This window comes from Maylandia zebra, linkage group LG12 (genome assembly GCF_041146795.1).
Source record: "Maylandia zebra isolate NMK-2024a linkage group LG12, Mzebra_GT3a, whole genome shotgun sequence".
NCBI classification, from domain to species: Eukaryota; Metazoa; Chordata; class Actinopteri; order Cichliformes; family Cichlidae; genus Maylandia; species Maylandia zebra.
In genome coordinates, this window is record NC_135178.1 from 24,618,343 (window position 1) to 24,636,470 (window position 18,128).

Here is an 18,128-nt window from a genome sequence, read left to right on the forward strand (position 1 = left end):
ATGTTTAACTGCCCAAATGGCTTTGCCTCAGATAATCTGTCCATTAAATAAAAAATATCACAGTGAAAGAGTCCTGACTCGTTGTGGCATTGAGGGATAACTGTCAAGTTCCAGCGCACACAAAAAGCTTTTCGCAGTAAAACCCTCATCTTCATGGAACAAAAGTGAATCCATATCTGAAACCACAACAACAAATATTTAGGAGTGATATGTTGTTGAATAACTGGCTGACTTATTATACCTATAGCTACAGTTAAAAGTGCACAATATCACTCCATTTGTCATTAAATATACATCAATATATAACCCCTATAATCCCCTTTGTGGTTGCATTCAGAAGGGCATCCAGTGTAAAATATGACAAACATGCAGAGCTACCTGCTGTGACGACCCAAGGGAGAATCCAGAAGTAGCCTCCTCTTATTCTTTTTCTCTGTCTTCTCCTATATGACTCCAACTACATCTAGCCTAAACATACCCAACCTGGTAAGTACAAAATACAAGTTTTAAATTTGAAGCAGAAATGTTACTTTCACTCACTTTTTTTTCCCAAAAGAAAATTAATTTGGCACTGCATTGATAACTGGTTGCTGCTCAACTGGACAAATCCAGGCCTGATTACTACCAGCCCTCTTCATTAGTTAATTAGACAATTTTCAGAAGCATGGTGTATGCTAAATGGTCCCACCTGTAGCACACCAACACCAAATAAACAAAAAACAAATAAAAATCCACCAGACACAGGGAAGAAGATGTCTGAAACACATCTTCTGGAATGCTTTCAAAAATATGTCTGAGACTTTTGGACTCCAATGGTGCACAGTGTGAGAGATTATTCAAAAGCTGAGAAAACTTGGAGCAATAGTTAGCCTTCTGAGAAGTGGCCAGCCTTCCTCCAAAAGCGCCACGGTGCCTCATCCAGGAAGTCTAAAAAGATACAAGGAAAACATCCAAGCAAGCACAGGCCTCTCTCACCTCAGTAAATCTCAGTGTTCATGTTTCCACTATCCAACAGACACTGGGCAAAATGACAGAGTGGTGAATTGAACACCACTTCAATCCCAGAAAAAAATGAAGGCTTGTCTGATATGTTTTGGGAGAATTTTCTGAGGTGAAGTACTTAGAAGACAGGAGCCCCTGCTACATATGCTGTACACCACAGACTACACAGAAATTTATACAAATAAAAATCGCATTATACTTACAGACATACACAGAGGTAGGAGTAACTGCTTCAGGGCCAGGGCAACTCTCCATAATTGAGGGAAACATGAATTTGGCTCTCTGGCAGAAAATCCTCAAGGATAACATCAGATCATCAGTGGGCGAGTTAACGCTCAAGCGCAAATCAGTTATGCAGCAAGACAATGATCACAAGCATGAGAGCAAGTCCACCTCTGACTGAGTTGGGAATAAAATTAACGCTTGGGGGTGGCTTAAGGTCTAGAATTGAACCCCAGCGAAATGCTGTGGTGTAACCTCAAAAGAGCCTTTCATTTTCACAAACCTGTGCTGCAGAACTATGAGAAGAGTGGGCCCCAAACCCACCAACAATGTCCGACAGTATTCAGCTGCAGTTGTTGCTGTTAAAGGTGCCACAAATGGAACAAAGCCTGCAAGTCAGTTCAGGCAAGACAAGTCGAGCTGTGCTGCATCACAACCACGTAACGTGCCTCACTCTGTTTATGTAATATACCAAGCATATACTCCCAATTTAGCATTTTCTTTAGGCTGTGTGTATTCCCATCCATCCCTGTGACTAGACAATGCCTCTGTCGGCTCTTTCAACCCCTTCTCCACCACAGAATCTGCCTGTAGGCACTTGGAAATAATTTCTCATCAGCCACCAATTTGTATGTCCTCCATGTTTCCTGGCAGTGACGTTGTCACTAACCTGCAACTATGTTCTCATGCAGAAATGAATCATTTCAAAAGTAAACTGTCTGATTGAACTAGTTATTACTTTCAAGGGCCGATTGGTTTTTCACACTTGCCTTTTGGCATCGATAGATGTAATTATTATAATCTAAAACTCACATTTTGTGTTTACTCAGGTCGCCTTTTTTCTGTTGTATATTTGCTTTTCTGTCCTGATGTTCTGATCCTGTTTAAAGTTGGCATCTGCTGCATCTCTTTCCTGTGTGACCATGTGTGTAATAAACAAAAAATAATAATAAAATAATCAAAACAAGGGCTCGGTTCAACAACCTAATCTTAGGCATGCTAACTTGCAGTTCAGCAGTGCGCCCTGCATGCAACAGTGAAGTGTTTTGGGGCTATTGCTCCTTCAGCAATCAGGAGTCTAACTCAGAAGGGGGCAGGGAGTGGTCAAGCATGAAGCAATTTGGGAGTCCTGTGTTATACAATATCATAGTCTAAAAGTAGTTTAATAACATGTTTGAAAGGAAAAGAAGCAGAGCAGGCTGTGTTACCAAGAAGAAAACAAATGCACGGTTGATATGTGATGAGAGAGTTTTACAACCAGGACGTGACTAGGCCAGTAGTGTCTGTTTACTATAATGGCTATCAATGCAGATCGGTTCGATTTGAGTGACTAATCCGCATCATTACTATCAAAGTCTTATCTAATCATGGCACTAATCTGCGCTGATTTGAGCCGAACAATTGCACAATCAAGTCGACAGTTGACGGACATGATCTCTCATTCGAGTGACTGTCGGTGGATTTGCTGTTCAAATTAGTTTGTTGTTGTCTTATTTTCTTCCTCTCCTCTTCATTTCTCTTCCTTCCTTTTTTTTCACCCCATCAATTTCAGTCATAGCTGCCATTGCAACTGTACAGTGCCACGCATTCCCACCAGCATAGAAAACATCCCTAAATGAGAGTGGCGTTGCTATAACGCGACGTGCCGTGCATGTTTACCTGATTTACATCTAAATGATCTATGTTGTTTGGGTTTTTGTTTTTTTTAGGTATTGTGAATGAAATTAATTATGTAAACTAACTGCGGTGCTCATTTGCATTTCTTGATTGATTTCTGTCCGTTTTGTGTGATGAAAAAAACGAAGAGGGGAGATGGGCACTGACGTTTGTGTGACCATTGAAATTGCAAGAAAGGCGTTTGCCCTCAGGAAGTTCTGCAGATAATTGCAAGCATCTGTCTTGATGTGCACATGTATGAATCCCGAATCAGTTTGAACATGCGTGGCAGTCAAATGTGCGACCTTTGTGCACGCCTGGTTGTGCATCCACAATCCTGGTGCCAGTCAGTGTGGAGGCTTAGTTTGTCTTTGATGAATCTATTTGTTTTCTGTGTTAGTGTGTATGTGTCTGTAAGGTACTGGATATGCATATTCCCAAACTCCTCTCTTTCTCTTTTTCTGTGCCCCTCTCTACTCCTCGCCAGATTACCTGTTAAATATCTATACGCTTGTGTGTCTGCAGCTCTCCTCCAAACTGAAATGAACGACCCAGTTAAATAATAAGCTGAAGGCTAACAGAGGGACCCCATCAACCTCTGAGCTGTATCCTCTCTGAAGCCATCAATCGTGAGACTAAAGCTAGGCTGCATAATGACATTGTGGCAGTGTACTCTCGCTGTGCTGCAAAACATATTAATGTTAGCCATAATGAGTTTGACAGCCCAATATGGTTGTCAGGGATCAGGGCGAATTTCAATTGGCAAACACTGCCCTCAAATGGAAGAGAGGAGTTACAGCAGCTGCAGGAAACGCTGCAGTGTCGCCAGGTTGTGTGACATGCAAACATTCTGTGTGTTTGATTGCACTCTTTAATCATTAAAAAGTCGCTCAGATACCATCAGTTACTTAATTAGTCTAATTCTGTGTAGCTGCTGGCTTGCTGAACATTTCCTTTTCTTTTTTTTACATGAACTTTGTGTGTGTTGACATTTTCCATTTGCCAGAAATTTGAATATGCCTAAACAGAGATTTTGAAGTACTTATTTAAAGTATGGATGGATAATTTTATGACTAACATGCCTGCCTTCCTTGCCTATATCCTAGAATCTTGGAACTCCAGCAGAACGGTGACATGGATATACTAAAACTCAAGTGGTGGCCCAAGGACAGCCCCTGTGACCTCTACAGTTCAGTCCAGACACGACAGCGTGGCAGTGCCCTTGATATCCACAGCTTTGCTGGCGTTTTCTGCGTCCTGGCTGCTGGCGTGGTGCTTTCCTGTCTCATTGCCATGGTGGAAAGCTGGTGGTCACGAAGGAAGGGATCCAGGGTCCCCTCCAAGGAGGTAGGGTGATGGATGAGTGACTGAAAGGAGGAGCAATGATATAGCAGGAGGTACAGGACCTACAATAGATTCTACCTCTTTTCATCCCGTGAAAAGGGAAAAGCATAAATATGTAATAGGTTGAACAAAGGGAATGGATGGATCAAGACAGGGAAAAAAGTGTAAAGTGAGAGTAGAGAGACTTTGATGGAATGGGGGATGGGTTTACTTACAGGTCAAGCTAAAGAAAGGGGAGAAGGATATAACAAAAAGTTTAGACTTTAAATAATTATGTAATTAAAGTTATCAACAAATCCCTCCAGTTTGGGATGCAGGAGCACCAAACACATGAGCAGAGACTTCATAATAAGGGAGGCGTGAACTCTAACAGCCCCCAAAACTGCTGAAAATCACCCTCGTTCACAACGTTACTTCCCCTAAAGTGAATTTGCACATAAGCAGTGTCAGCAATACACTTTCTATGGCGCACATTGTAACTGCATTATTTGCTATGCTTTTGCATAATCTGTCAAAAAGAATTTTGGAAGTCCTTTATTAGCTCTCCAGTAATATAACTGGCATTGATCTTTTGCTTAGTCTTGTGAATATAAAGCTCTACAATGGTAGAAAACAAAAAAGGTAAATCACGACTTCAACGATTTCAGAAGCTCAGTGGAGGGAAAAAAACAATTCATTTTACTTTTACCCACAATCACCATCTGAACACACAGACTATTAGCTTATAAAACATGCTGTCATGTTTTAAATTCCAATTGTTTTTGTAATTAAAGTAACCATCAAATTATCGAAATGATTAACCAGAGACATTGTCTTCCAAAACCAAATTGAATGTCAGTGTAAACTGAATTAAGCAGCAAATTAAACTTAGGTTAATTGAAGTGAGTGTTAATTTTTCGCTCATGTGTTAGTCCTACTTAATCATCATTACGGTATACTCCCAATTTATAGTGATGTCAAATAAAATCAAATATTAATAACTGACAACGATCTGGGTGACACGTCCAAGTAGATGAATATCTTGACAGTTAAATCGCAAGCCCAACACACGTGCACCAACGCCTGGTTAACTCTGTCATCACAAAAGCCTCTACAGGATTTGATACAAAACATACAACCCCAGTTTGGACTCAGGTTATTGATAAACTGTTGTCATTACTCTTTTTATACTCTTTCAGAATTAGAGAATATTTGCCCTATAATGGATTTAGTTTCCCACAGCTGCTGTCCTGTGAAATCTCACCTCATTTTTAATGCTTAATTAATGGTCTTTTGATCGCGTTAGCTAAATAAAAGTGGCACAAATGCATCAGTGTCAACAGGATGATCAACCACTTATTTTTAAGTTAATATTTTGTGAGAGAAAAAAGAGGACACTGGCACTGTTAAAAGCAGAATACAGAAACAGCCAGAGGGCCTGTTGGAAAGCTGCAGACCAAAGAGTACTGACTCACAGTATTAAACATGGATATTTATACCAGCGTACTAAACAGTGGCAACACTCCACCTTGTAAATTAGCAGCAGCACCCTGTGAAATATCCAATCAGGCTGTGTGTGGTTGATCACCTCAGCAGGAATATCATTTGAGGCAATCAAAATGACTCTGGTAACATCTTCTTCTGGTAGGAACCCTGCGGTATGTGTGACATGGTAGCTTTGTTTGCTCCCTCATTAATAAAACTGCTGATATCTTCAAAGAAAAGCCCAAATGGTAGTATTTTACTTTTGATGCCACATTTGGTGGCATCCAACAATTTGCCCTGACACAGACTCATCAGGCTCATCTGCTTTAAAGACGCGATAGCTATTGCTGCAACCACTGTGCTGATTTATCCACGAACTCAGTTTGCCAGAACAGAAGGAGAAATTGTTAATAAGTATATATGCATATGCAAAACATGCCATTGATGAACTGAGAGAAATGTAACTATGTGTGAAATAATATTTTCACTTTTGCTGAAAAGTTTATTATTTTTGCATCTGCAGCAAATTAGAGTGAGACATGAAGCAGCACAGATTAATTTTTAGCTGAAAATGTTTTTCCCATCAGGTAAATTACTTCAGCTTCAAACAGCTGCTTTTTCCCCCCTTTCTCAGGAGGCTGTCTAATGAAGACAGGTTAAGGTTAACCCGTATGTAATGGTTTAAAAAAACTCATGCTAAATTGATTCTTAACCAGAACATCATAAAAACATCTTACTGGCAGTCAGATGAGAGGTGTTTTGAAATGTCTAACATAATGTGTTACTGATGTTTGGGCTGCGGAAAAAAAATGTCTTCGGCTACTGATTTGTTATCTGCGTGACTCTGAAGACGAGAAACAAGTAAAAGAAGCCTGTCCCCTCTCCTTAATCACCGGTGTCACGCTAATTTAAAATTCCGCTAAGAATAATTTGGAAAAAATGACAAATAGAGGGGGAGTGGAAACTGTGACTGTACAGTCAGGATGATTTAGAGACTGTTCAGGTTACTTTTCATGATAAAACACCAATAACACTACTCATCTGGAAAGTCAATTAGTTGAAAGTTTTAGCTTGAAAACTCTATAAATCATTAAGTGAATGTGGAGAACATTGATATGTCATCAGAAAATTACTGCATCGCTACAATATCTAAATTCTCTCTAGTTATGGTAATTTAGTAACTTAAATGGTGATGTCCTGTAACATGAAGGGCAGAATTACACTAGAGGAGAGCAGAGGGGTGTTTTGTTGTTTGAACAATGCGCCTCATCGGCTAATGTGCACGAGACTGTTTGGCACAAAACCTGAAAGTTGGACTTATAGCACCTTTGTTCACTTCACTCCAATATAGCACCTGCAACGGCTCAATGGGAACAAATGTTTAGTTGTGTTTATTACACATCCTTCAGGCTCCTCGTCCACTGATCAATGTAATTGCACAGTTACATTCGGTCTCAGTGTTGATTCTTTCCTCTTTAAAGACTTAATCAATTTAAGGCTTGATTTGCTAATGTTATGAAGGGCTTTGTGCTCTTTTCTGAATATGTAAGAGCGAGCTATAAGGTCATATGGGAAGTTTTCCATGCATCTGGTATAATGTGTCATTAAGCTGACTACAAGCTGCGGTGAAAATAGAGCAACATGTTGACTGCAGTCCTCTCTGCTTGACTGTTATTTAGTTTCTTCTATACTGAGGCTGTAATTTCATTTTCTATCATCTAATTGCTTTGGTAAATCAAGTTAAATGTATTAGATGTTTACCCAGCATGCTCGCACTCATGTAGAGATCATTCTAGATGTAAGTGAGGCAGAGATGGTATATTTCTTAGTTGAGTTCCTGCCTAAGCATTGTAGCTAATAAGAAAAAAAAACAGTTATTAATTGTAAGCTCTTCTTCCACAACATGCGTCGGATGGCAACATATGCAACATTGGCAGTTAGTCAAGATGCCAATGTTTCATTGTTTATTATCAGTCAGCTTTTTTCTAGCTCTCTCTCTCTCTTTTTTTTTAAATACACACTCACACACAATGTACCCCCTACCTCTAATTCCCGGCTCAGTTAGCAGCTTTAATCTGTCATTCAGACCAGTAGTCATGTCTGCCACTGAGCAGACACAAAGACACCAAACCTTGAGTTGACCCAAAGTCATGTTAAGCCCAGTGTGGCTCAGCTGAAACACAAACAAACACACACACACACCCCCAACCCCCCTGCTATCTTCATTAACCACTAAGAGCAGCCAGTGGAATCAGCCCCAGATTGAACACGGGAGTGGAATCGCGTCAATGACGACAGGAAGGACAGCAGGCATTTGATTCTCTTTGTGGAGAATAAAGGTTTTACATATCAAGGACTCAGGTAGTCACAGAGAACTCACTATTATTATCAATTTAGTTGGATGCATGTCATGGGTGGCAGCTGGATCTGGTGATCTTATATTTAACATGTTAAGACACTTTCCCTTTAATATGGATGTTATATAACCATAATGGATATATGTCAGTGAGAACCAATAGTTGTGTAGATGAGGGAGTGAGATATTATTTGAGTGTGAATCAAAACAAAGCCCTCGTAAAGCAGTGGGAGCAAACAGATGGGATATCAAAGTTAAGACCAGACTAATAGAGCATCGTTAAAATAGTCCATTCACCGGCTCCGTGTTGAAATGAAGTTGGCTCAGTCAGCCGTGATTGTTTTTGATGGCTGACCCCTGACATTCATCCTTCACCCTGTCACAGCATTGACCTATTGATTGCTGTTGTATAGCTCAAGGTTTGCCCAGAGCAACTGCTGAACATAAAGGAGTCAGTATGCTTCAAATGCAGTGCCTGCCGGATCATCGAACAGCATCTGAAACCTTCGACACCTACACGTTTCCCATTCGCAGCCTCTCTGAAACCAACAATCTAACAAGCGTGGTCAGCTCACTCAATGATAGACGTGGAGGGGGAAATGTAGGCAGGATGTGAACTTGTCTTTCAAGCTCTCTATTTTCACTCTCCGCGCAGCTTCTACCATCACTTTTCACCAAACATGAAATTCATTGAGGAGTTACTGGCCCTACGTGTGAACTATGTGCATCCATATATGACTATCAGATAATTATGTTTCACCGCAGCTTTGAACATTAGAGCTTTCATAGTCAAACATGAAGAAAAATGTATATTTGTCTACAAAGGTAAGTTTAAAATAGAATTCGCCTCGTTGGACATTTTTATTTGGCCGAAATGGTATTTCGTGTCTTGCAAAAACTGTGCAAATGCCACACTCTGATCTCAAATCACCATCTGTGCAGAGTGTTTTCAAACGGGCAGCCAGCTGCAAAGACTGTTGCTGAGAACAGAACAGGAGAGTGTCAAGCTGGGACCACTGCAGCATGTCCTGACTCAGTGGAGGAAGGAAGACAAATTTAAGTCAACTTCAAAGCAGCTAATTAGATAAATTGCATATGTTGCAATTTATCGACTTGGGAAATCTCTGCATCTGCATGCAATTTGGCCTTAGTCATGGCCAGTGGAGTAAGCCTAGTGCGTTCAAAGTCAGCTTCCAAAAGTTAAATTAATAAAGTGAATCAAGCCATAAAGCTTGTAATTAACTCCATGCTTTACTTTCTAACAGTTTAAATAAAGAACTTGATGGCCTCTGTCTTACTGTCAGAGTGAATGTTGAAACCACTTGAAACCATTACAACGGGTCAAGAGCGTGTGGCTCTTTGTTCATTTTTGAAAGCTTCACATAAAGTAGGAAAAGCCTGGTGACCCACTCTTTATGCGTGGGCACAGAAAAATTGGCTTAGTAAGATGCACTGGCAGCTGAAAGATACATTGGGAGTGCAGACTTGGCACGAGGACTCTTTCCACTGCCCTACTCCAACACAGTTAGTTACTCTGTCCAGTAAGCATACAATTTATAGACTATCTTTATAGAGAATTCACTTTGATATCTGCCACCCGGTGGTTTGAATGATTTCCTCTACAAGTGAAAAAAGATAAAACACGACTGAGAAACACTCTAAGTGTAAATATGTCACTGGGGTGATCAGATAGGTCGCTCCTCCCACAGATGTTTGTCAAAGGAGACAAACATCTCCAGATTCTGTACTAAAAAGTGCACTTATACATGTAATCATGTCTGATTAAAGAACATCAAAGACAAATCCAGATTTGTCGCCCATGATACATGAACATGGCCTCCTTTACACCTAAATAGATCTTTTGAGTTCACCCTCATGCGTGCATGCATACACGTCATTGCTGCCTCGGTTTTAGCTCACCTCTTCCATCATGTCAGGCTTGCCTCAAAGTGACGAATGCTCAAACTTTGCGTAAGATATGCCATGTCATAAAAACCCATTAAAATCAAGGTATACAATTTGTATTAAACATGCTTCGTTGGCCCGGGTGTACGTCCATTCACCAGCAGCAATGAAGAATCGGGTTGTTTTGCTCTTAGCGGGCCACATGAGCACCCTATGATGAATGCAAACCACTCATAAAAAGTAATCACTTGCACAAATCATGACTACATTCATCCATCAAACATTTGGCCAACGCAGCGCCTTCACTTGCACATACCTACAGCCATACAAGCTTTCTGCATACCTGACGATCAGCAATTCACTGTTCAAACACTAATACAACTAATTGTGTCTCTGTGTTTCTTATAAATATTAAAACATGCATAATCACATATTGTACATGTCTTTACATGCCTTCACATTCATACTATACGCTGTATCTTGTGTTGACTGTGAGCTGTCGGTGTTCATGCTGCTGTTGTGTTCTGTGTTGTGGAATGGCTGACATTGTTATCTATGAGCCTGCTTCTGTGCATAGAGTTTGCTTAAGAGGTTTTTTTTTTTTGTTTGTTTCTTTGTTTTAAATCGGGCTTATACACTCACAAATACACAAAGACACACTTCCACAGGCCTGACTCGTGTGAGTAACCAATGATATTAATTTCATCCTGAGCACACTTAAAAAGGATATTATGTAGGGAAAATAAAGGGGAGTTTGTATGACTGTGTATTAACAGTCTCCCTGCAAGTCCTTCCTGCAGTTCTTTGGGGGTTTTTTTTTACAGTCATTCACTCTTCTCAAATGAGTTATGACTGCAGTTCATGTTCATTCTTAAGGCACAGGCATGATTTCTGAATTCATTATGTGCTAATGGTCACAAGGGTGGCTAAAACTGATCAACCCTTAACGTTACTTTAGAAGTTGCTCTTGATGCTTTTTTTGACAAGCTCTTTCTAGATGAGTGTCTGAAGCCCATTTCATTCATAACAGGGTGGCTGTGCTGCTTTACCCCTTTTTGCCTATACACACACATACACACACACACACACACACACACACACACACACATATATATGTTCAACCAGAGGTTTGTATGAAAGAGTTCTGTCATTGGACTCAATCTTCAAAACTTCAAATCTGAGAGGAACTTCGGAAATCACATCACAATCACTGTCAGAACTCTTCCATAATGGTAACATCTGTGGTTTTGACTGTGTAGATTTAGCATGAGAGGAGCTGGCACTTCCTTGTGTATCAGGTTCTTTGATACACACAAAACAGGTGACTTCTTATCGCTCTCTCTTTTGTTTTTTCTTGGTGGTTTGGATGGGAATTGCCACTCTTCTTGTTCTACCTCTACACAATGATCTGTGTCACTGTGGCTCAAAGCTCTCATATTGCCTTTTTGCTTTGTTTTTGTAGATAAGTACTCTGTGTTGAGGGGTGTAGCGGGCGAGGGGGAGAAAGAGAGAGAGGGAGAGAGCAATACAAAATGGCATTTAAACATCTCCCCTTTCCAGGTATATAACGACTGTGTGAATGTCTCTCTGAGGACAAAACACAGAGCGACCTGCTTAACTGTGTGTGCTGACTGACTGCCATGTCTTTCTTCTCACTCACCCCCCACCCATCTGTCTTTCCAATTTCCTTCTCTCTCTCCTCCACCTTACCGTCCTCCCATCTGCCTGATCTTGTCTGTCACTCATCCCCTTCTCCGTCTCTGCCCGTCTTCCGTTCGTCTGCCTGTGCATCAATTTGGCTTCTTCCTTGGCGGGGTTCTTGTTTTAATCTTCTCACTCAACTTGCATGAACACAAACACACATACATGCGTATGATTCACTCCACCGCTCTCTTTCTGTCTCTCTTCTCTCAAACCTACACACTTACGCGCTTGCACATCACACACTCACACCAGACACAGGCAGATGGCCCATCTGCCAGGCAAGCTGCCGATCCATGTTCTCACAACCCCAGCGAGCACCCCCTTGCCCTGGGCGGTCAAACCCAGAACCAGACCCCCAACACTGCCAACACCACTGCCCCTACAGCCACCCATTACCAGCCCCCAGCATGCTGTGACATTCCCTGCGCCCTGATTGTCCAGCACTCTTTCGAACCCACAAACCCCTCCGAGCTCACCCCCAAAATGAGAATGACAACCTTCACCACCTCACCTCCAACCCCAAGGTTATATATACAATAGAAGATTTAAAAATATATATATAATTGGTTATTAATGCTTGTAGCCCGATGTGTTTTTGAAATGTCAATATGAATGATTATTTATTAAGAGATATAATGAAAATCAGGAAGAATGGTGCAAATGCCGGATGCAGAAGTACCTCATTTTAAAGAAAAAAAAAAGTTTTGTCATCTGGCATGGTGCCAGCTGAACTGTGCAATCATGCCTTTATACCACGAGAGGGTGCTGTCGCTCTATTTTGAGGCAAATTAAGCACCATCTTTCTAAGATAAATGTGTATGTCAGGTCAGCGAAGTGTTTATTTTTAGGTCACAGAGACTTTTGCTACATTTTATATCCCAAATGAAGCCACAAAATATTCTGTCTAAACCAAACATTGTTCTTCAAATATGGCCTTGACTGAAAAATTTGAGTTTTACATTAATTATTTTACTTATAGGCCATTATAGTTCTTAATAAGTGACTTAGTGTTGCTATATCTTATGTAATGTTATAATAGATCTTGTGATGCTGGGAAATGTTACACTCTTCACAGTATAACATAATCTTGTAGTCAGATCTGGCTCTGGGATCTTCTTAAAAAAGAGGAAAGAAACCTTCCATTTTTCCTTGCTTCAGTCCCTTTTGTTCACCCAGTTACCCATTAGTCTCCTTTCACAGACAGCAGGCTGACCATTTGTGATTCACTCTTCTCTTTCAACTCCCCCGCATTTCTTTCTGTACCAACACTGCCCCGTTGATGTCCCCTAACTCAAACTTTTAGTGTTTGTATGATAGTTTCACGACAGACGTTAGCGCCCCCTCGTCCTCTCCTTCCTCCCACTGTCCCTCCTTTAGATGGGGCATCACTCCTGGTCCCCTCGTCCTGTGAACTACATACAGTAGGGCCAGAGCCCCCTCCAGAATCCCCCAGACCCAAAGGACACGGTCAGTAAAACTCTCTATCCCCCCTACCTGTATTAATGTGACTCCTATCATCACAAAAACCCTGTATGACGTTACCTAAATAATACTACCCTGGAATTTAAAACACCAAAAATGAAACATCCAAGTTATGTGGTTCCTCCCACCTCACCTACCTCTGAGACAGAAAACCTTACCTCATCTCACCACCTAAAAACCTACAGAAGCACACTGGCACGTTTGTGGACAATGAACAACGTAAAAGTTGTGGAAACTTCTCCAGCACTGTCTTCTGCTCACCTGAGCCCTCTCTCGTCTATGTGCTCACCTCATTCATTGCAAACTGAACTCCCCTGCACTACTATCCACCCTACCCTATGCAGTAAAAGCATGAAACACCTCTCACTGAGTGTTACCATTTTTTAGACTATGTGGATAAGTTATCATATAAGTAAATGTGAATATAGTCATATTTCTTTATAAGTTTCATTTAACTGATACTGTAAGTTAAGTTAAAGCTTAAGTTAATGTATTTGCTGTGTTTCAAGTGGAATTGTTAAGATTGTTAATTGTTAGACATTTTTTGATTTAAGTTAATGATGCAATCCTAAAAAAGAAGAACTTCAGCAATAAATTATGGCCTGGTACCAAATTTACGAGATGTTAATCTCAATGTGAATTTTCCTTATCAAAGTGGCCATAATGAACCAGGTAAAATACATAAGACAAAGTCAGGTACTGTCCAACATTTGAACTGTCTTGCATAGAATAAGTTGTATTTGAAGATTAAGTAGATAATGTATGGTAATGCTTGCTTGATAATTGACCTAACACCCTGGAATCACAGAGCACACAGCATGACTGCAGTGTGTTTCCTGCTGGTATTCCAGATTATCTGCACTCCCTTACAGACCTTGTACAAGTGTGTGTATGTTTCTCTCTTCCAATATCCTGACCACAGCTCAGAGTGTGCTTCTCTATCTTTCCCTTCCATCCTTCCCCTCCTCTCTTTTTGCTCTCCCCGCTTCCTGCCAAATCCATGTTTCCCTGTGGCCATCAAAACATTTTTGTGCTGAACTATTGCAAATACAACGACTTGAAATCGTGTGTCATGTTTGCTTGTTGTCCCGCCCTCATCGTTTCACCATCTGCTTTGTCTAACACCTTTCTCTTGCTTTCACTATTATTTTTAATAACCATTTATACTGGTTGGATGGATGACATCCCTTTTGCTGAATACAAATACACCCCATACTATGTCCTCTCTGCACATACTCTGTTTCCTTTGTTGTTCTCTTCCTCTCTTCCTTACTCCTGTATTTGCACTACCCTCACTCCTTTCCTTTACTCCCTTTACCTCCTTCTCTTCCTTTATCCAACTTTCCTCAATTTATCCCTCCCATTTGCATTCCTCTTATCTTGTCCTTCTCCATATCTCCTTATCTCCATCTCCCATTCTTAAACATTGTCCCTCGATCTTTCTTCTATCCCATCCCTACTCGCCTTTCCTTTCAAACGTCTTCTTCCATTTTCCCTCACTTCCCATTAACATTTTCCCCTCTTTCCATTTACCATCACCTCTTCTCCGTTCTACTCCTTCCCTGCCCCTCCCCACCTACAGGACGATAAGGAGATCGACCTGGAGCACCTACACCGCCGGGTTAACAGCTTGTGCACCGAGGACGAAAGCCCCCACAAGCAGTTCTCCACCTCTTCCGTCGATTTAACACCCCTTGACATGGATGCGCTACCTGCTGCCCGCCAGGCGCTTGAGCAGATCAGCGATTTCCGCAACACCCACATCACCACCACCACCTTCATCCCTGAGCAGATCCAGACCCTAAGCCGTAGCCTCTCTGCCAAAGCCGCCGCTGGATTTTCTGCTGGTTTCAGTAGCGGTGGCAGTGGCGGGGGTGTCCTCCAGGACCACCGGACTGGTGGGGTGGGCCCTTTCAGGCAGAGGGCCCCCAATGGTGGCTTCTTCCGCAGCCCCATTAAAACAATGTCCTCCATTCCCTACCAGCCCACAGGTCCAGGACCCAACTTTGGCTATGGCAATGATCCAGACAGGGGCACCTCCATATGAGGAGTTGCTAAGGTTGTTTCAGGAAGAAGAGTTATATGCAGGAGGAGGCGAGGTGGTTCTAGTCAGTCATAGGTGGTAGAACAGATATGATGTGGCTAAGTTCGAAAGTCAGAAGGTGGAGATCTGTGTACATAGGAATCTTTCTGTTTTCAGTTTCAGCTGGGGTGTTTCCAGGGGTGTCTATTTTATACATGGGGAAGTCAAAGGAGGTGGAAGTCTGTTGGGGTGTTCCTCATTTGTGCAAACCACGGTGGTGAGGTGCAAGAGGGGAAAGGGTGCGGGAGGGGGCTTGACTCTTTGCTTTATTGTTGTTGTTCTTGTGATTGGGGGATTATTTTTGAGATGTGTGTGAAAGGGAATCTTGTTTTTTTTATTGTTTCAGTTTTATGACATGGGATCTGCCTCATGTTACGGGATCTGATGAAACAACCTGACTCCTATTACTATCTAAACTCCCGTCTCGGAGGGTTTAGTTTATACTAGTTCAGCTCCAGGAAATACTCTTATATTCTTGTTAGCTCCAGGGCTGTCATTTGTGGATGACTGGTGATCTCTTTAGCCATGAAACAACTTCAAGGGGGCTTCTACTACTAAGCAATTATGGGGCTGTTATTTTGTGAAGGTATATAAAACACATATACTTTTGTCAGTGGCCCTCGGAATACATACAGTACACAGCCCGTGTAGTGTTTTGAAAAGGCCCCAACTCAATGAATATTGGAAGAATCCACTTCGCCAGTTTAACTCTGCCTTTTCACGCTGTTTTCTCTTTTCTGGTGGCGTTTCACCAATACCTGGGGCTCTAAATCTGTAATCATCTCCAAGATGGTGTCCACACTGTGGCCTGACTAAAGAGAAGGCTGAACACATAGCGACACCTTCCTGGTGCATCGATCTGGAAACTGTTGAAATGCCATGACAGTGCAACAGTATGACACTGTAGAAATTGCCAGTTTGGTGCATCAATCTTAAACTACTTCTGCCATTTTTTTTTCTTTTTTTTGGTGCATCAGCTTGAAACTGTTTTCACCATTCTGATGCACATTAAACTCTTTGTCAATCCCACTGCACTGTACCAGTGCCCACAGACCTGTAAGTGATTGTATGTAGATCTGACCTTTTCTTTTCTCACCTGTACTGTGCTATCTGCTTTTCAAGTCAAGGTGAGATCCTCTAATCTGACTCTAAGAGGTATAGTAAAAAGCAGCTTAAAAAAAAAACTAAAAAAAACCCATAAAGGACAAGCTGAAAGACTTCAAAAAGCTTATGCTTATTATATGTCTTTTATTGAATTTTGTTTTTGGAAAAAAAAATAGATTTTAATGCGTGGAATGTGTTTTGGTCAGGAAGTACAAGAAAAAAATTAACATTGTTCTAAGCTGTCTATGTTGTTTTTTTATTTTTCAGCAAATTTTGAAAAACTGCTAAATGAGTGCTGTAGTCTCTGGTTTTGCATCATTAAGTCATTCAGACGTTTGATTTTTGTTTTTTCTTTGTTTTGCTTACTTTTAGTGCTACCATGGCTCGGGTGTTTAAAAAAAGATAAAATGTCACTCTGTAATGTCATCAAGTTCATGAATCACTTCTTATCAGGTTCAAGTGGTGAAATGGAGTTTTATTTTGTGTTGAGGAGAAGCCATTGCAACAGCATCTTCAGTGCAGGCCTTACGTGACAACTAGTTCGCTGTAACCTCCCAGCTTCCAGTTAAACCCAATATATCAGTGTACTGGGACTATTTAAGAAGAACAGATCAGTGGTTGTGCTGCGGGTGATGGGAAAGTTATGAAGATCCAAAGGCCATCACAACTCAATGGCTGCCTTTTGCGAGACGAGTCCAAAATGCGGTTCTGTTTCATACTTTTCATGTTAAGGGTACTGTTTATATAACTTTTTGTTTGTGTGTCTGTTTGTTTGTTTGTTTTTTTAAGTGCCAATTAATTAAAATGAGACCATTAAGGTGCATTTTGGGGTGGGGAATGGTACACTGAGAGCATTAAAGGAATATTTTATGGGTCACGGGAGGGGGGTGGGCGGGGTTGGTAAAACGGAACCAAACCTTTTTCACTAACGCTGTATTAATAATTGATAACGATAGTTGTTTAGAACAAGTTTTCAGTTTGTTATCTTAAAGAACTAAAACTGCAAAATGTTGTGTGTAGAGAATTCAGTCACGCCACAGTGTTTTGAAGCAAGCGTTCTTAGGCATTCTTTTCTTATATTAGGCTACAGTATGGCTATCGAATGACAAATAGGACACAGACATTTAAAAATTTTTATTTAGTATAAACGAAAGAGACATTATAAAAATGTATATTTTACATGTCAATGCTATTTTTGTTTAACAAAAAGAAAAGAGTATATCACATTGGGCTTTGGTGTTGAGTTTGAGCAGTCACATTGCTGCATTTGGCTTTTCCCTTGTCTTGCCCATGGTAAACATGAACACACACGAACCGTTTGCTTTTCTCATGTCATCCTGAGTTCATTTTATTATTTGCTAGCTAAATAACGAAAAGTGGCAAGTTCACTAAAAAGAAAGCATGCACAAACTTGCTGTTTTGCTATCTGTTAACATTTTTAATTTCATACATAGAACTACAGGATTTACTTGATAATTTTCAAAAATTTATGATGTACAGTATTTAATATAGGCCTATTTTGTTGTATGTGTTGCATATTATTCAAAAACCGAACAAACTGGGGCCTCTGTTACAAGTGGCAAAGCTTTCTGTGTATAATTTGTCTAATAAACAGGTTTTCTACAGTGGGATGGTATTTGTTGTCTTTGCTAATGTAGACAACCATCAGAGGAAAGTCACACTTCAAAATTCAACATGAAAAAACACAACAGTTTGTGAATAATTAGTTAAAGAAGAGGATATTTATCGTTCCTTACATTAAACAGCTGTGCTCAAACTTATTTTGGCATGTTCCCCCTGCCCCAT

General features: G+C 40.8%; 1 protein-coding gene across 4 annotated transcripts in view; it reads left to right on the forward strand.

The window, feature by feature from the left end:
- grid2 (glutamate receptor, ionotropic, delta 2) overlaps positions 1–17,950 on the forward strand; it is a 558,936-nt gene extending 540,986 nt beyond the window's left edge. Inside the window, exons 15-18 of one of the 4 annotated variants that reach the window (XM_004547245.5) lie at positions 3,987–4,227; positions 11,906–12,177; positions 12,957–13,120; positions 14,718–14,806. In XM_004547245.5, coding sequence (XP_004547302.1) covers positions 3,987–4,227; positions 11,906–12,177; positions 12,957–13,120; positions 14,718–14,725 — 685 coding nt within the window. In that variant the 3' untranslated portion in view covers positions 14,726–14,806. Of the gene's footprint in view, positions 1–3,986; positions 4,228–11,905; positions 13,121–14,717 lie in introns of those variants that run through there. The other 3 variants (XM_004547246.6, XM_076890935.1, XM_004547244.5) reach the window with 3 other exon arrangements.
- Positions 17,951–18,128: the final 178 nt, after the last annotated feature.